Genomic DNA, 19,299 nt, shown 5'->3' on the forward strand with positions numbered 1-19,299 from the left:
CTATAGAATATATTAGTATTTCCGATAGGAATATTTGTTCAATCAAGTATTTTTACCCTTTTAATTAGCGCTATTAGATTAACAGAAAATTCATATGATTTGGAAGGAGTGTTGTTTGAATTTTGAAAACTAACAGCAAATATTGCTCTTTGATTATATTACTGGTCACTTATCAAATGCAGGAACAAAGGGAGAATAAAAGAGTAACTTATCAAGTGAAAGCACTACCATGAAATAACATATAGTATTAATTCATTTTCGAAACCATCCTGCGTTCACCCAAGATCGAAGAAAAGGAAACATTTTTATTAGAGAGGTTGTTTCCAAAAGACAAACAAGAAGGGCACTTTATCCCCCCCAGATGACAACAGAGGCATGTATAGACCAAGCAGCTGATATGAAGTCATGAAATTATTCAAAATTCACACATCTTTAAAACGGAGAAATTCTAATCGATAGCAAGTTCATGTCCTCATTTCCCTTATTTGGTGTTATGCTTTTTCTTCTCTGTGGATGTGTCTGTGGCATGGAGAGTATGTAACTGCAACCTCTGAAATGGAATCCATGAGATTTGCAGAAGTTTTTGGTTGGGATTGTTCATATTGAACCCCAGCCACCACCTCCAGGGGTAAGAATCTGAAGTATTTCCCCAGCCTGCACCTCAATTGTGTTTTTACCACCAACATATACCTTCCTTTTATCTTTGGTGATGAGGAAATTAGCACCCCGAGCCCCATCTGCTCCACCCATGAGTCCCCTTGGGGCATGCACGCGTCTTTCTGAAAGGATACTGACGATGACTGGACGTTTGAATTCTATCTCCCTGATAATGCCATCACCTCCTTTATGTTGTCCAGCACCACCACTATTCTCTCTTATTCCAAACTTATGCAATATAACTGGGTATCTTTGCTCAAAGATCTCTGGATCTGTCATGCGAGTGTTGGTCATATGGCACTGGACTGCACTCGTCCCATCCCATGTAGGTCCAGCCCCACTTCCACCTCCAATTGTTTCATAGTAACCAAAAGTGTCATCACCAAAGGTTAGATTATTCATGCAACCCTGGGAACAAGCACAAGCTTGGAATGCAGTGAGAACGACATCGGTGACCCTTTGTGATGTAAGAACGTTACCACCCACCACAGCAGCCTTGTCACTTGGAGAGAGAAATGAACCAGGAGGTATATAAATCTTTACAGGAGCCAAGCAACCTTGATTGAGAGGAATATCAACATTCACCAAACAGCGTACACAGTAAATAACTGCAGCAGCTGTCACTGCTTCTGGAGCATTCCAATTACCATAAACTTCTGTGCTGGTCCCAGAGAAATCAAAAAATGCTTCTCCCTTCCGAGAATCTATCGTAAGCTTCAAGTGTATGGAAGACCCGTCATCCATGTAATCTTCCTCTTCGATAGTCACTAAGTCTCCCTCTCCAGACCTTTTTGATTCGGAAGAAACTCTCCCAGCAACAGATTTAAGCATTTCTCTCACTGCTTCTTCAGCATTAGCCTGCACATGGTTCATGTATGCCTGTACAGTTTCCAGACCGTATTGCTCAATAAGCTCATTAATAAGGGTAATTCCTCTCTGATTTGCAGCTACTTGTGCGTGAAGGTCAGATAAATTATCCTGAAGCCTGCGCGACCCTGGAATCTTATGAGTTGATTCTTCAGAACAGGGGTAACAAAGAAGCTTGGTGATTCCTTCTTCCTGAAAAATACCCTTCTCAACAAGCTTGAATGTTTTTATTGCTGCTCCTTCCTCCCATATGAACTTTGAGAAAGGTGGCATACTTCCAGGAGTAATACCCCCAATCTCTGCATGATGCCCTCTACTTGCGACAAAGAATATCAATCTACCTTTGTTAAAAACAGGTGTAATAACAGTTATATCAGGCAAGTGGCTACCACCAGCAGAAGGATGATTGGTGACTAAAACATCTCCCTCATTTAGTTTATCACCCCAGTACTTCAGCTGCCATCGAACGGTGCTCGACATGGCCCCCAAGTGAACAGGAACATGGGGTGCATTTGCCACAAGCCCACCATCAGGGCCAAAAAGTGCACAAGAAAAGTCTAGGCGCTCTTTAATATTTGTTGATATAGAAGTCCTCTGCAAGGTGCGCCCCATCTGTTCAGCTATTCCCATAAACCGGTTGTTGAAAATTGACAGTTGTACAACATCTGCAACTTTTTCATCTACCTTCGCCGTATTGGAAGTCAACTCTATCTCTATTTTAATGTTACCATATTTAGTAACAATGGCCTTGCAGTTAGGTTCAACAATGACAGTACTATTGCCATTCATGATAATTGCTGGGCCAGGAATAACATGCCCATATGCCAAATTTTCAAGCTTGAACAAAGGAGTGTCATTCCATCCACTCTCAAAGTATACCTTGTAGTGACTTTCAATTTTAGGGGCACCAGGGGAAGAATCTAGGGCTCGAGGCTTCAGTATGTTAGTGACTCCAACACCGCGAACCCTAACATCACATATAACTATACTCCTGTTTTGAAGTTTAAATCCATATTCCCGTTGGAACAACTTGACAAATTCAGCAGCATAATCACCTCCTGATCCATCATCATTGATTGGTCTCTTTACCATGATTGCGGTGTCTGTTCCCTCGTACCTTAAGTTCAAGTATGTTTCACTGTTGATACTTGCTTCTCCGAACCCTTGCTCCTGCAGCTTTGACTTCACCTGCTTCAGCAAGATAATTTCTCTGCGACAGGCTTCAATCACAGAATCAGGACTATAAACAGCTGAATATGGCTCTTGTGCCTCTTCTACCACATCAGCTAACCCCATACCATATGCACTTAAGATCCCACATAACCTGTGAATAAGAACCTCCTTCATTCCAAGTGATCTAGCAATGGCACAGGAATGTTGAGGACCTGCACCTCCAAAGCAAGCAAGAGCATGGTTGCTTGTTTCATGGCCCTTCATTTCTGTCAACTGTCGTATTGGACGACACATGGTCTCATTGGCAACATTCACAAAGCCTTGTGCAATCGCCTCAACTGTCATGTCCCTCGCAGATGAATCCTGGCTCTTTCTGTAGGAATTGATTTGCCTTGCAAGTTTTTCAAACTCTTCCCTGGTAGCATCAATATCTAATGGCTGGTCTTCATTGGGACCAAAAATGGAAGGGAAAAATTCAGGAATGACATAACCTAAAATAAGATTTGCATCTGTAACTGCTAGTTGCCCTCCTTTCCTGTAACAAACTGGTCCTGGATGTGCACCAACTGAATCTGGTCCCACCCGGAAAGAACCAAACTGAAATTTTAACTTTGATCCACCACCAGCAGCGACTGTGTTTACATCGAGCTGAGGTGCTTGAATTATTGCACCAGCAACCTGGGTTTCTATAACTTGTTCATAGCTACCAGCATATCGGCTGACATCAGTGGAGGTACCACCCATGTCGAAACCGATTAGGGCCTTGTCTGTTTCAATCCCAAAGAGTGTCTGAGAGTAACCAACTACACCACCAGCAGGACCTGACAAAATTGCTTTGTGGCCTGAAAATCTATTTTCTGGTGCAAGCCCTCCATCCGACTGCATGAATAAAACATTCAACTTCCCTTGTCCTTCATCAAATTTGGACATAAAACCTGACAAGTATTCTTTAATAACGGGAGTCAAATATGCATCTACACTTGCTGTAAAACCTCGAGGAACAGCTCGAACCATAGGAGTTAAAGCAGATGATATAGATACATGCCGGAAGCCCAAACTAAGCGCTAACTTTTCCAGAAGTATCTCATGATCTGGGTAAGTATAAGAGTGAAGCAAAACCACAGCTAAGCAACTAATACCCTTTTGCAGCAAAGCATTCAGTAACGGTTTCAGAGCTTCCTCATCAAGTGGCTTTACAACCTTGACAAGCTCGCCCGAAATACCTTGAACAAGTGATGGAGAAGGGTTCAAATCTACTCCCTCCTTATCAAGAACCAGCTCAACCCTCTCATCAACCTCTACAACCTCCTCATACAGATTCGATGGTTTTGATACAGTGAGGTCAAATATATGTGGACGAGCCTGGTTACCAATCTGGAGCAAATCCCTGAAGCCTCGAGTGACACACAGTGCAATTCTCTCCCCCTTCCTCTCCAACAATGCATTTGTTGCCACGGTTGTACCCATCCTCACCCATTCTATCTTATTGGTAGGAAGCTTTGAACTACGGGGAATTTTCTTTCCAGTAAATTCCTCCAAAATCCTCCTTATTCCTTCAACTGGAGCATCATCATAATTAGAAGGATCAACTGACAACAACTTCATGACTCGGCCTTCAGGTTTACCAGGAATGTCTGCATAGACATCAGTAAAAGTGCCCCCTCTGTCGATACAAAATTTGAGTTTTGCTTCACTTTGACTCCCCATGCTTTCTACAGGAAGAGAAAGAAATGACTTGACTATACAGAAAATATTGCAATAACCTGGTATATTGCCAGTAAAAGAGAGTTAAAAAGGGCTTTGGTCACAAGTATGACAAATTCAATTAGCCAAAGACTAATAGCAAAATAAACACAGCACCATTGTAGACTATGGACCACAAGAAATTGCAAGAAGAGGAGCATCAAACACTGTTCAGAAGGGAATCGATATATGTCTTCAAGTGCTTGAATGTTAACATTCTTGCATATAAGAATCAATAAAGGCAGCAACCATACAAGGGAAAAATCAGGATGGTCCCTTAAGTATGGGCATAGGAATTTATTTTTTTGAGAAGGTGGGCATAGGAATATTTTGATCCCTCATAAATACAGCTGAATACTTATGTTTACAAAAGTGAACAGTTTTGGTTCAAGCTATAGCAGATTTCTTAAAACTAACAGAAAAAAAGACACAAACTAACAGTACCATCTGTTGAGCTAATGTAAAGAAGACAGAGAGAAACCTTTTCCTAAATTTTCCTGTTGTAAAGAGGAAAATCCCTAATTTCTTTTCTTGGCTTTTGGCGCCAAAGTGCAGGGATACAGCAAAGCAAGAAAAAATAGCACAAAGAAAAACTAAAATTGTAATAATCTAGTTTAAAGGCATTACAATAAGGAAAGAAAACCCATTTACAGCGGGAGAACTTTAACTTCTTCCCAAACTTTCCTTCTTGCACCAGAAACAAAGAAGTGTATAATGCATCTCAGTTTTCACAGTGAACAAATCTCTATTTAGTTGCTACAGACCCACTTTCGTAATCGCGTGGCCACCAAACACAATTTAATTGAGAGCTAATTTCCAAACTAATATACTTAGCCTTAAAATTGCACAGATTAAGGCTTGAAGCACAATTTTCCTTCGATTGAACTTCAATTCTTTTTTTATTAGATCCTTCCATGATCCATTAATGAAATCTATACATCTATCGTTGATTAAGGCTCCTTGCTTCTAGATTAGCTGTTTGGTTTCTAGCGACTTTGGTAGATTATCTTTGGTAGAAACAGTGCCTACCAGTCCTTTAATTTTCTAGGATTTTGGAAGATTAAGGAGTTAGTGTCTACATATTGGCTTTAGTTTAACTGTGTCTTGTGTCTTGTGTCTTTTCTGCTATATGTTGGACCAAAGCTATCCACTTTTACAAATATAAAGGATCTTTTATGTTCAACTAAAAGGAGTATCCTGGTTCTTTGCACAAAAAGAAAAGGAAAAGAGCATCAAACACTGTAACTGAAGGATAAGATGATGAACTCAAGTGCTTGAGTTTTGAATATTCTCGCATATGAGAATCAACAAAGCAAGCAACCCAAAAACAAGAAAGTGAGGGGAAAAAAAACATAAAAACTATGACTTTTTAGTAGTGAAGAGCATCAAACACTATAACTAAGGGAGAAGATGTATGCACTCAACTACTATGAAAACAGCAAGCAACCAAAAACTAGAAAATAACCCCCAAAAAATAATCCAATACACACTCAAAGTGCTTGAGTTTTGATATTCTAGCATCTGAGAATCAATAAAGCAAGCAACCTCAAAACAAGAAAGTGCTAACAAAAACAATGATATTCTAGCATCTGAGAATCAATAAAGCAAGCAACCCAAAAACAAGAAAGTGCAAACAAAAACAATGATATTCTAAATGCAGCTGAGATTCAATAAAGAGCATACGTAAAGAAATGAATCTTGAGCCTAACTCAATCCCAAAAGCTAGCTCATGAAGGCAGAATTGCTTGAGACCATATAAGTTGACCACTCATCTTATCACCTAACCGATGTGGGAACTTTTTCATTCTTCAACATTAAAAATTACGACTTCATAGTGCATCAAACACTATAACTAAGAAAGAAGATATATGAACTCAACAGATTAAGCATCAATACACTTCCAAGAATCAAAAACAGCAAGCAACCCAAAAAAACACACAAGGGAGTGAGGAAGGAGATATCCACAGTCAAGAGCTTGAGTTTTGATAACTTTGAATCTGAGAATCAATGAAGCAAGCAAAACCCAAAACAAACAAAATCCACATATGGGTTTGCATCAATCTAAGTGCTGGAGATGAACAAACAAAAATTAGTAAATGGGTCTCAAACCTCTAAGCCTTAAATTTCAATATAGCTACAACCCATCAAAATTTTCTCAACTTTCAATCAAATCCCAGATGTATAATGAGCTAATTATCACTGAAAAGCAAAAGAGTACCTCAAATTCAACGAGAAACTGCTTAGTTCTTCAACCTACAAATCCAAAAACGATTCGAACATTTGCTGATACTGACTAAGAAAGAAGCTGATATTCAATCACTTTATGAAACTTCGCGGAAAATCGAGTGTCATATAATACTATATACTAATTCATGATGATGAGGAAAATGCAAATAATGACGAGGCTTTGTAAACTTGTATATATCCACAAAAGCTAGACATAAATAAGGTCAAAAATTCATCTAAACTTTTTTTTTTTGAGTTTGATATCTAAACAATCGTGAGATTGTAAATTTCATACATAAACTATCACTTATTTGTTTAAATAACACAATGTGTATAATGCACTCAATTTAGGTAAACTATTACTTATTAGTTTAGATAATACACCTCAATGGTGTGTGTGATGCACTCACTTTAGGTGTGTTTTGGACACTCGTATTTTATTAATTACAAAGATATATTTAATCCAAAATAATAATAATATATTAAATAAAATTTCATAAGTGAATATAGAGAGTATAGCGTAAATATGTTTTACTATTATCTTGGGGAGGCAGAAAGATTGTTACTAAAGGACTTTCGGCACAAATACAATGATTTCATATATAAAGGAGCAAATAGTAACAAAAAAATATAACTAATAGAAGAAGTAGTGCAAAGCCTATAAGAAAATAATATAAACAACAACATAATAATGCAATTGCCGTAAAATATTGAACAAAGGAAAATAGATGTAAGAAACTAGAACTAACAAAAAATAGGCTAGTACAATAAAAGCCACCAACAAGCTTGAGCCCTCAAAACCTTGACAACACTCCACTATCTATTAACCTTCTATCATAATATACAACTTTCAGTACACACACCCTCACATCTAAGATAATTTAAAGGTATAATGCATAAACATGACCCTTAACTTGGCTTCAACGAATAATTATGTCCTCCAACTTTGAGTATGCACAAGTAGGCACTTAAATTTATATAAAATTGAACAAGTAGACATACATGTCCTATATGGCATAATACACATCGGACGCCATGTAGGACACAAAATTGCCATGTAGGACGAATGTGTCTATTTGTTCAATTTTATACAAGTTTAAGTGTCTACTTATACAGACCCAAAGTTAAAGGTCATAGTTGCCAACTAATACCAAGTTAAAGGTCATACTTATGTATTATGCCTAATCTAAAGTTATGTCATGTTAGGTCTAATCACCTCTTTTTAATTATTTTTTTGTCTCACCTCTACCCATCTCATGTCTCATGCCTAATACATCCACCTCTCGGACCTCCTTACTAGAGCGTATGGAATCTCCACTTCACATGTCCAAACTATCACAATCTCGCTTTTCACATCTTATTCATCACGGTGACCACTAATTCATGAAGTCTATGATAAAATACATTGCTAGTCTTTACATCACATGATCTTTAAAATATTATTCTTAACTTATAAAAGTTCCTAATTTTTGAAACAAGATGTGGCTGTAGTTTAGTGGTAAGAATTCCACGTTGTGGCCGTGGAGACCTGGGCTCGAATCCCAGCAGCCACACATCTCATTTTTTCTACACCAAACTCTTAAAACGACGTCGTATAACATACTCAAACTACTAAAACGGTGTCGTTTGATGACCCACCCACCCGCATCAGCACTAGGTTAAATAGCTCCAAAGTCCGATCTAAAGTCTTCACTGACACTCTCGGAGGAAGAAAAATCAAAGATCGTAGCTTTTGGGTTCTTCAAATTCTACACAAATTTCACTGTAAGTTTCATCCTCGCATAATTCAATTTCATTTTTGTTGAATCCTGTTTTTTTTTTCAGAAAAAAAAAGAGTACTTTTTGATTTAGCTGATTTTGGTTGGCGATTTATCTTTTAGGGGTAAATTTTTTGTGATTTATTGTTATTTCGTGCAATTGAATGGTTGATCTGCTGTAATTTCGGTAATTCGATAAGGAATGAGGTACATTGTATCAGATTGTATAAAAAGGAGAATTGTTGTTTTGTTTTGTGGGTTTTATGAAGGAAATGGAATTTGTTATGATGTGAAGTGAATTATGTAGAAGAACTAGATTATGGATCAAGGGTTCTGGAGGGCTATGAAGATGAAACAGAATGTATAGGGGACTAAAGGTTTCATTTCTATAGTGGTTAAGGAGTTCTGCAAACAATGGGAAGAGTTTAATAGGGGTTTTGTTTCGTGTGATGTAAATGTTTGTAAATGGAAAATGTTAATACCTAAATCATTTCGTGGTGTTTACTTGACATGAAGTTTGGTGGCATACGGTCAATTTTTGTTGATAAGTAGAAGGGAGTTTGGAGTAGATTTGTTGGGAGAGGGGTAATGTTGGTGGTGTTCAATATTAACCTTGTGAGTTTCAAATATTGAGGATATTGTCTCAATATTGGTGAAATGAGTGATATTTGGTATGAGTGAAGAAGTTTATAGTGTGTACTGGCTTTATGCACTTCAAAAGATTGAAGCTACTTTTCCCTAGTAGGGTTGATTATTTAGCATTTGTACTCATTAAAAACATTTAAGCTATTGAAGATAGCTAAAGCAGTTTTGCCATAAATGTTCTGATCATACCAAACCGATACTTGGTGATGTGGGAAAGATCTTTGTATTTTGGTCAATATTTAGCTCAACTTGGATTATACAACTTGAATTGCTGTCTATCTTTAGCATGAATTAGGTTTTTCTTGGCTTGTATAATCTCCTATGGTCCAAGGGGATGGAGACAATTTGCTCAAGATGGGATCTCAAAGGACATGTTTTGCATTTGTGAAATGATCCTAATTAACAGCTAGAATTAATTGGTGCCCAAAGAGGTGCATTGGATTCAAGCTTAAGAATTAGAAATCCACAGGATTAAATCCCTCCATCCATATAGGCCTCGAAATTATTCCAAACCAATAATGTCTGCAATAAAGTTTCATTTATATAGTGCTTCATGAGATGCAAAAAGTGGGAAGACTCAATTGGTTTGTTTCATATGATGTAAAACAATGCAAAATGCTTATAGGTGGAATATGTTAACAAGGGAAAATAATTCTTAAATCATTTTCTGGTGTTTGATTGACATGAAGTTTGGCGGCATGCATTATTTTTTTCCCGATAAGTAGAAGTGAAATTACGGAGTAGTCTGGTGGCATACAATAATGATGTAGATTTGGGAGTGGGGTATGTTGGCATTTTTTGATGTTATCTTTGTGAGTCAACGAGTGAAAATATTGCCTAAGTATTGGTGAAGTGAGTGATCTTTAGAATGAGTGAAGAAACCTATAGAGTATATTGCCTTAAGCACCTCAAAAGATTATTTAGCATTTCTACTCATGAAAACATTTAAGTTCGATAGCTTAAGCAGTTTTGCCAACAAGGTTCTGATCATACCAAATTGATACTTGGTGATGTGGATAAGGTCTTTGCATTTTGCTCAATATTTTAGCTTAACTTGGATCATGCAGCTCAAGTTGCTGGTATAGCTTTAGCATGAATCAGGCTTTTCTTGGCTTGTACATTCGCCTATGGTCCAAAGGGATACATTGCTCGAGATGGGATTTCAAAGGACATGTTTTACATTTCATGTGTACATGATCCTAATTTATAGCTAAAATCAACAGGTATCCAAACAAGTGCATTGGATTCAAGCTTAAGAACTAGAAATCCAAAGGATTAAATCCTGCCATTTATATAGGCCCTGAATTATTCCAACCAATAAATGTCTGGACTAAAGATATAAGAATGAAGACCATGTAGGATAAACAAAAGAGAGGAAGAGAGATGGAGAGTATTAAGTATTTGTTTTAGGATTTGCTTGGAAAGGGAAGAAGGAAATGTGTAATGTGACAGTAACACTTAATGTAATTTGTTCATTAGCCTAAAGTTTTGTTAGACTTTACAAACCACTTTGCTAAAGGATGTTTTGGACTTTATTTGAATGAAAGGGAAGGAAAAGAAAGGAGAAGAGAAGAGAGTAGTAAGTTTAACTTTGCCATTGGATTGACTTTTAGGAAGAGAAAAGAGGAGATAGATCCATGTACCTTAAAAGAAAGAGCTGGCATGTGTTCATTGGCTCCAGCTTTGCATGTCTCTTGGTTCGCTGGCATCTTGGTTCCTAGGCACTCTTTGGCCAGTTGATAATATTGTCCTTGTTTTTTTAATTCTGCCTTTTTTTCTGCTGACTTTAGCGTTTGTTAGAGTCTGTTGAACAGCTTGGCTGACTAATCTAGTTGGATGATTTGTCTTCTAGATTGTTAGAACACAGGTGTTAGTTTGAGTGTGTAGCTGCAAAAAACTTGTAAATATGAATTCTAAAGTTGGAGTGATTAAGAATTTCAGATTGGTAAAGGGAAAATGGGTAGCCAAGAGAAGAGACTCAGCAATAGTCTCCAGATGTTTAAACTTAAGTAAGAATGATGTAAATTTGGAATAGATAGTTGCTTTCTAGTGACTACCTTCTCTTTTAGTTATCCTTTTCTGGAGTTTTATTGTTCACATATTATGCGACAAAAATATGGTGGTTGATTTGTCTAATATGCTTGTTTGTGCATGAATGTTGCAGATGATTGACGACCAGGACCTGGGTTTCTTTGCCAACTTTCTTGGTATCTTTATCTTTGTGCTGGTGGTCGCTTACCATTATGTGATGGCAGATCCCAAATATGAAGGCAATTGAAAGTTGTTATTTTAGAATTAGCTTGGGCAAAAATAGTTATGTTTATTTGCCTTTGGCAGCTCTATATGATAGATATTGAATTTTGATGTGGCGAAACATTTAAATTACTGAGCATGGACTTGTATGTGACTGCTTCTGGTCCATAGAAACTTGGCTAAAACTATTGATCAGTATTCAGTTCATTGCTACAAATAGAGTAAATGATGTTATATTTTCCTTTCCCCTGTTGCTTAATGTTCTAGTAGTGTTTATTGTTCGAAACAAAAGAAATTGCTGTCTCTGAGATTTGCACCTCTAAAGAATTAAATATTAACAGCAAAATCTATTTTGAACTTGCAACATTAATCTAGATGCATAGTGACCTTATGTGTTACACTGTTTTTACTAAGACCATGTAGATTGTTATTAGAATATGGTTTTCTTTGTTATGACCATAAAGTCATTCATAGTTTAAATTGCCTAGATAATTATGTGTTTGATAAAAATGTAAAGAAGATTCAGAATAATATATTGCTTTAGAATTTAAGGAAACTAGAGAGAACTATATTAGAGCTACAGCTTTATGCTTTTGTGTCCATTGATCATATGGATTTGCTTATATAGTAACTTAAGAATCATGTAGCAGATTCTTATGAACAAATTGGTTCACCCAAAGGATCTTCCCACTTCACCAATTCTTTTATCGCGTTGTCGATGTCTCTTACTTCCCTCTCCAAAAAGCTCATGCAAAATTCTAAAGAACACAAACAACCGACAATCGTTCCTCTAAGCTCTATACCTGCAATGTCCCTCACTTTACCACGGACCTCGTTTGAGTTCTGAAGAAAAGAACTCAGAATCATCTCCATCTCCTCGTCGTTTCTTGAATACATTACATCCCCCCTTGGACATGACGAATTCCCTTCTTCAAGATCATTCAATATATTCTGCTCTGGCTGGATTTGAGAAGTTTTTAACAGTCTGATAGAAATAATTTTCTCAAAGGAGCTCACTGAAGAGCTTAGAGCATCATTAAAATGCTGTAAGTTGTTGTTTATGTATTGTTGAAGCTCCCTTTTATCAGGATAATACCTATCGAACGCTTGAGAGAGGAATTCGATATCACAGGACATGAAGAACAGAACATCTGCCATCTTTGACAAAGACATTTGGAGCTTTTGGTAGCAAGAAATTGGAAAAGGAATAAACCAGAATTTTGGTTCCAAGACTGCATCTTTAATGAACTTTTCCAAGTCTTGGACTTGAGATTTCAGATTCCTTTGCTTCTCCATTAACCCCTTTTGTCTTGAATCAACTACCATGTGTTTAGTGCATTCATTGATTGTTCCTTGGATTAGATAGAGATATTTTTTTACTAAAGTTGCTGAAGTTGTAGGTTGCAGGATAAGTTCAACAACGATGAAACAAGCTAGTCCAATGAAGGCCTCGGTGAGTCTGTAAATTGCGAATACACTAGGTGGACCATAACTTTTTCTGCCTAAAATCAGTAGTGAACCTATTACTGCTGCTGTTCCCCCTGCTTGAGTGAACATCCTACTATGCCTTAAAAATGTGGTGAAAATTATCCATGGGAGAAGAGATAAGAACCTTATTTGCGCGACTTTTTGAAAAATAGTGCAGGCAAGTACACCATACACTGATCCTATAGCTGTTCCTTGTGCTCTTGCATTTGCTTCTGTGAAAATTGCTTGTTTCCTTGTAACAAAGCTGAGGGCTATTGTGAGGCCTGACCAGTAACCATTTTCAATATTAAATAGCAGACCAAGCAACACAGCCAGTCCTAATGAAAATGAACACTTGAACGCGAATACCACCATTCTCTCATTGATTATTAGCATAGTCCTATCAATGCAGACTCGTCTGCAACACGATGTGCTACTACTACTACTACTTCTTTCTGTTGTGGCTCTAAGTCCTTCGTTTATAGGTGTGATCGTTTCAGAGTCACTCATGCACATTCTGAAACAAGATAAGAAGAAGAGTGCTGCTTGATCTTGTTTTGTTGGTAAGATTGGTTCATTAGAATGCCTAGAAGAGTACTCCTTCTCAAACTCCCCTTCTGTTACTGAATTATGTGGTAAAAATGATCTATCTTGCCCCATTATTTGACCAAGAAACATCATAACATGATGTGTGACTTTAAAAAGCTCTTTATCTATCATTCTTGTGGGAAAAATTGGACAAGAAGTTATAGCCAATTCCATTCCTTTCATTGATACATCCATGTTTTGTAAACCAAGTCCTGGATCTGTGAAATTGTGATTCAAGTATCTCAACCAAGGTTTCTCCCATTGCAAACCTTCCTATAAGTATAAGAGGGACCATTTAGATTATTGAACAATAACATTTTTATCTCACGTATGGATACTGAACTTTATTCACGTTAAACAGTAAAGTCATAAAACTACTTGTATCATATGAAAGTAGAGCACCATAAAACTATAGTTACTCGCATTTTGAAGAAACTGAACTTTACCTACTATAACAGTAGCAATCAAATTAGGATAGGTTTTGTCATTAGGATCGGTTAAGTTTAGTGACTTTACTGTTATAATGGTTATTTTAATGTGAAAAAATAATTTAGTAACTTTACTGTTATAGTAGATAAAGTTCAGCGATCGTATTTAGCTTACCTCCAAGAATTTGATAGTTTCAAGAAGCTTAGTTCCTGTATCAGTAAAGGGCTTTGTTTGAGAAATTAGCTCCATGGTTATTTGACCATCTTGTGTATGAATGGCTTTCAAATATAAATTTATTCTTCCTGTTGCACTTTCTGCATAAATTTGGTATAATTTTTTCACCTGTCATAATAAATCAATATTTATTACTATATATATATATACACACATTAGCAATCAATATAAATGAATTTTTGGCACTTTTTTATGGTCCAAATGAATGAAGTATATGCACAATACTTCTTACACTTTAGCTTCGCTTCTGGTCCTACGTCTTATTTATTTGTGACGTCGAGGAGTTGTATGATGTGAAAATCTTTACACGTTTTTCCACAATAGTGAAATGACATGATGATGTTATAAATTTAATTATCAAAACATTGAATGAAGTAATGCAACAACTATATATATGTACAAAACCCCACACATATTTACTCCAAAATGTGCATCTTCTCTTTCCCCATGTTTACAATTTTTAATCAAACAGACTGGAAATATCTGTGAAGTTTATATTATGGACCATAAAAGAGTACCATACCAATCAAATTAAATAATATAATCAATCAAATTGTCATAAGAATAAGGGCATTTCTATCTACCACAAAAAAAGTGCAATGAGCATATGTCAAGTTGTACATAAAAAAATTAATTTTGCTCGGATATCAAATGAGCAGGTTGGACTGAATTTGAGAATATCAAAATGGATTGAGTTTTCATTAATCATGACTATATATTATATATCAAACTAAAAGTTGTCTTTTAAAAATATTCAGACAGGAGTTTCACAGGGATCAATTTGGGTTGTATATTAGTCCAATTTTAAAATGAGATGAATTAAACAGGTCAAAAACAAATTGAGTTAGTAAAATAAACAAGTTATTAACCGTTCAAACCTAAATGGATTGGACAAATCATGATTTTATGAGCTGATTTTATCATCCCTGATTTCACGTAACGAATTTTTCTCTCTCTTCTCTTGCACTAGAGTTGAGTAATTCTTCAAAGAACTTAAAAGTTCGAGCTTAAGATCTATACACCAACCATAGGAACAATATTACACAATGAAGTCACTTATAAAGTAACTTCACCAATAATATACATAAACATAAACATATGTTTATACTGTCAACATATATAAGTTATTTAATCTCAAGTTAAAATTAAAATAATTGATATAATTATTTGTTTAAAAAACATTGATTTATAAATATTTACACACCAAATGGACCTTTCCTAGAAGATCCAAATTAACTTAACTTCATTGTTGTAGTTTCATGTCCGACCAGACTAAAAGACATCAACTTTAATTTTCAACTTATAAATTTTATAAAGAAAAAAATAATAATAATATTATAACAGACAAATTAATACCAACTTTGAGCAAATTAAAATAATATATACTTAAATGAACGGTTAAAACATAGTGTTTATATATTTGACTTTTCAACGCCTTGAAAACCTTGGTTACATCGAAAGTATAAAAACATTTTAGTGGCAATAGATTTTCTTTTAGCAATCATCAAAATAATTAGCAGCAATTGAGTTAATGTCATTGCATTCAAAATCACTTAAGATTATAATATTTATATTTATTATTGTCATAATATAATATAACAACAATAAACAACAGAAATTAACAACTGACAAATTTTATAGATAAATAACAAAACCTATCACTAATCCTATTTAGCAACGAATATTAGTAAAAAATTATCAAAAAGATTATGTGAAGCGATTTAACGACAGATTAGCGATGAAGTTCATATATACATACCTCATGATAAGCTAGCCAAGGATAGGGTAGCAACAAAGCTAAGATAGAAGCCAAAGCTCCAAGTAAAGTGCTAAAAGCAATTCTAAGAGGGTGCATCACAGGAGAATTGACATAAAGCCCATGAATAACAGCATCAACATACACTATAACAAGTTGTCCAAAGGCAATTCTCTTGCACATTAAGTCGGTACTCTCCGGTAATGCCACCAAAAACGCGCTCACCGCCACCATGAGGGCGGCTACCTCGGGTGAGTAGTGGTCGGTGGCGACATAATTATGAAGCCATAGGCCTAGCATGGAAAGTGGCATGGTTTGAAGTGTGGCAAGACATGCATGCCAACATCCCCTTAGGGCATGGCCTAACGTGGCGTCGGATACTATGAATATCGACGTCACGTAGGAAAAAGAAGGAAATGCTAGTTGCTTTGCAAGAGAAGGTGGACTATAGAGGGTGACGCACCCCACTATAATGCATGCTAAGGCGGTTCGAATAGCTGAGTGTAGCCTCATCCACCACATGACACGAGCTCGTTTCGCCACCATGGTAGTTGGCATGATGAGAGTAACAATTAATAATCTAGAAGATTCACCTTCAAGTGACAAGACAACTACTCTCTACACCTATTGCCACTAAACGATTAACTAGAGACTCACCTGCCAGTAACAAGACGACTACTTCATGCATACCACTAAATAAGCTAGCTAGCCAGAAAATTCACCTGCCAACAACAAGACGACTAGTACTCTCAACACATCACTAAATGGCTAGCCAGAAGATTCACCTGCCAGTAACAAGACGACTAGTACAACATGTCACAAGTTAAATGGTTAACAAGAAGATTCACCTATCAGCAACAAGACAACTACTCTCAGCACGACACTAAATGGCTATATGTCATTCAACATGGTAGTGACAAGATGACTACTTTCATCAACACACCACTGAATGACTATGTATAGACTTTCGCCTGCTAGTAACAAGACGACTACTTTCTAGACACGACGAAACGACTATATGGACATGCACAATGCAATGCAAATGTCACAAGTGAAAATATGATGAATTTATGTTAGTAGGCTCACTAGTTTATAGAATAGAGAATAGTATTCCAATTTCAGCTGGTTGTACACAAATTAGTAGAGAAGTGGTCCTCTCTAGGCCTTCAGTAGGAGAAGTATTTATAGAATTGCTAAAGTGTCACACTCATACATCTAGACAATCCAACTTTTTACATCAGTTAAAGAGTAAAACACTACCAAAAAAAAAAAGATGTAAGGAATATGTTCCTCTTAGCAAGGGGAATATTCATGTTAGCTCAACTCCTTACATGGAAGGACAAAAGAATATAAAGAAGAAAGGTGAAGTTATTGCACTCTTCTAGAAAATTATTTTTTCTTGAGTCGAGGGTCTAAAGGAAAAAGTCATATGTAAAGCCTGTATACACTACACCTCTCCTAGATTTCACTAGTGAAACTGCACTGGATATGTTATTGTTGTGGTACTTATAAGTAGTGTTTTGATTATCAAATTCCAAAGAAATGATTAAATTATCATGTCAATCAGAAATAATTATGTAGACCCTCAACAAAACTTGTGAGGCTCTTATGAAATATCCTTTCAATGAGGGAACCATTAAATTTTGTGAACCTCTCACTACTCACCAGGCCTCATGATTACAACTTAATTATACACTCTTATTTAACATTTAGACAATACACATATTGTTTTATAATTACTAGATGCTTCAAAAACTTTGGAAACAATCTCGATCGACTATTTATAAAATCACACTGGATATGTTGTTGTTATTGTTCAAAAACTTAAGAAACTCTCCACAAACTTTTAAGTACAAGGGTCTATCAGACCATTTCGCCAATAAACAAAGTCATTTCTACTAAAGAAGATAGAAAAACAATTAATCTTGAGGTCTATTAATTATTACATCAATGACAATGATGTACTAATAATTATACTTTTTGCTTTCTTTTTTGTTTCTTCCCATCTTTGGCATTGCACTTCTAATTTTGATAAAATCCAAAGAGAATGGCCAAACACACTGGCCATTTTGGCCATTTTTTGAGGCACAACAAATTAAAAGTTTATTCCAAGAGTCTTGGAGCTAGGATTGTTAATTAACAAATCATCAATACTTTAAAATATTCATAAGAGTGAGATGGTGTGAAGATGACATTTTATTTTAATTTGAAAAGAAAAAGTCATTTTCCATTTATATGACATTGTTATATAGAATTGAATAAACCAAAGTTGAAGAGAAATTTGATGGTATTAATCACTCAAGGGAAAATGTTCAATTTTTTCTCCTAAACTTTGCAAAATAAGTTTAGATATGTCATATCTCCTTCATTATTAATAGTTAAGAGTCATATATATATATTCATGCCATACAATGAATTAGAATTTCCTCTATTAATATATAATTGGGGTCAGATATTAGCATATCGTTAAAAAAATGGGTTAGATTTGCCTTTATGAATTAACGATCAAACTTTCCAACATATGGGGCAATCTTTTACAGAGGGAAGGGTCAAATTTGCATTTGAACTTTCGAAATGGGTATAGACGATCTCTCATATAGAGAAACCAAAAATAAAAGGGGTTAAATATTCAATATTTTATGCGTAAATTGAAAAATTATAATACTAATAATTAGGATTAATAAAATAAACAAGCCAAATTAAATTTGTCTAACTTGTCGCTCTTCCTTTTGGCAATCAAATAAATAATTATGTGATACGACAAGTAATCACCATTAGTACAACTAAGCTTTACCAATTAAATTCTACCAAAATTTAAATAAAGCAGGCCAACCAATTAATTCTTTACTCCTATAATTGAGTACAATATCGATAAATTTAAAATTTGAACTTTATGAATTCTTGTCTTTAATTAAGACGATGATCCCAAATATTAGTTATTAAATTCTGAATTTAATATTTTGTATATATTATGATATCTTAACACAAAATACACCACGTTGAAATCAAAATTAGTATTGAATTTTATCAAATCTATATTAATCTCTAAAAAGAAAGGTGTCAAAAGAAAAAAGTTACTATTATTTTTTAAATTTTAGTACCTATAATCCACATACAAAAGTTAATTTTTGACGCAAAATATAATGTTAGATTTTTCACAATCTTGTCCAATTATTTAAAATGGAATTAATTCCCCTTTTTGCAAGGCACATTATAATAGAATGGACAATAATGTCGATATATTCAACTTGTGTGTCATTATTATTTCCCAAGAATTCATTCGTCTGCACCATGATTTGGTGTATGGCATCTACACATCCACAAACCTTATTAAAGTTATAATTGGTTCTAGATTAATAAAACGTACATATTCAATGAACTTTTAAGATATATATAAGATTTGAACCAAAATCAATGCATCCAACTGAATTCGTAACTGACTAACTCCGTCACTTGTAAGTATCCAGAGCCTATTGTCCGGATCCCAGTCTAATACAGACTCGC

The 19,299-nt window shown here is 35.5% G+C and overlaps 3 protein-coding genes and 1 non-coding gene across 5 annotated transcripts; 2 read left to right on the forward strand and 2 right to left on the reverse strand.

The window, feature by feature from the left end:
• Positions 1 to 279: 279 nt before the first annotated feature.
• Positions 280 to 6,792, reverse strand: LOC125825592 (5-oxoprolinase 1). Of its 2 annotated transcripts, none has more exons than XM_049504924.1 (2): positions 6,659 to 6,792; positions 280 to 4,409 (listed from the first exon to the last, which is right to left on the reverse strand). In XM_049504924.1, exon 2 carries the CDS (start codon positions 4,402 to 4,404, stop codon positions 598 to 600), a length of 3,807 nt encoding a protein of 1,268 aa, XP_049360881.1. In that variant the 5' UTR covers positions 4,405 to 4,409; positions 6,659 to 6,792; the 3' UTR covers positions 280 to 597. The 2 variants fall into 2 exon arrangements, with proteins under 2 accessions (XP_049360881.1, XP_049360875.1); XM_049504918.1 differs by having other exon boundaries at positions 280 to 4,460.
• Positions 6,793 to 8,147: 1,355 nt separating this feature from the next.
• Positions 8,148 to 8,219, forward strand: TRNAH-GUG (transfer RNA histidin (anticodon GUG)). The gene has a single exon. It is a non-coding gene; the product is annotated as a tRNA-His (tRNA).
• A 144-nt stretch (positions 8,220 to 8,363) lies between these two features.
• On the forward strand, positions 8,364 to 11,581 carry LOC125825977 (dolichyl-diphosphooligosaccharide--protein glycosyltransferase subunit 4A). The gene is made up of 2 exons (XM_049505271.1): positions 8,364 to 8,430; positions 11,233 to 11,581. The coding sequence occupies exon 2, from the start codon at positions 11,233 to 11,235 to the stop codon at positions 11,344 to 11,346; it is 114 nt and encodes a 37-aa protein (XP_049361228.1). The 5' UTR covers positions 8,364 to 8,430; the 3' UTR covers positions 11,347 to 11,581.
• Positions 11,582 to 11,943: 362 nt separating this feature from the next.
• On the reverse strand, positions 11,944 to 16,353 carry LOC125825628 (uncharacterized). The gene is made up of 3 exons (XM_049504957.1): positions 15,799 to 16,353; positions 13,980 to 14,147; positions 11,944 to 13,649 (listed from the first exon to the last, which is right to left on the reverse strand). Exons 1-3 carry the CDS (start codon positions 16,351 to 16,353, stop codon positions 11,976 to 11,978), a joined length of 2,397 nt encoding a protein of 798 aa, XP_049360914.1. The 3' UTR covers positions 11,944 to 11,975.
• Between the last annotated feature and the right edge of the window lie 2,946 nt (positions 16,354 to 19,299).

This window comes from Solanum verrucosum, unplaced genomic scaffold, assembly GCF_900185275.1.
Source record: "Solanum verrucosum unplaced genomic scaffold, falcon-dt-bn FXZP01000125.1, whole genome shotgun sequence".
NCBI classification, from domain to species: domain Eukaryota; kingdom Viridiplantae; phylum Streptophyta; class Magnoliopsida; order Solanales; family Solanaceae; genus Solanum; species Solanum verrucosum.

Bases quoted from the DNA above. Each gene is read 5' to 3' on its own strand.
- LOC125825592 (XM_049504924.1), bottom strand. From the start codon at position 4,404: ATGGGGAGTCAAAGTGAAGCAAAACTCAAATTTTGTATCGACAGAGGG.
- LOC125825977 (XM_049505271.1), top strand. From the start codon at position 11,233: ATGATTGACGACCAGGACCTGGGTTTCTTTGCCAACTTTCTTGGTATC.
- LOC125825628 (XM_049504957.1), bottom strand. From the start codon at position 16,353: ATGCCAACTACCATGGTGGCGAAACGAGCTCGTGTCATGTGGTGGATG. The intron at 14,148-15,798 runs GTATGTATATAT...TTATTATGACAG, and splicing joins CTTGGCTAGCTTATCATGAG to GTGAAAAAATTATACCAAAT. The intron at 13,650-13,979 runs GTAAGCTAAATA...TTATACTTATAG, and splicing joins AAACTATCAAATTCTTGGAG to GAAGGTTTGCAATGGGAGAA.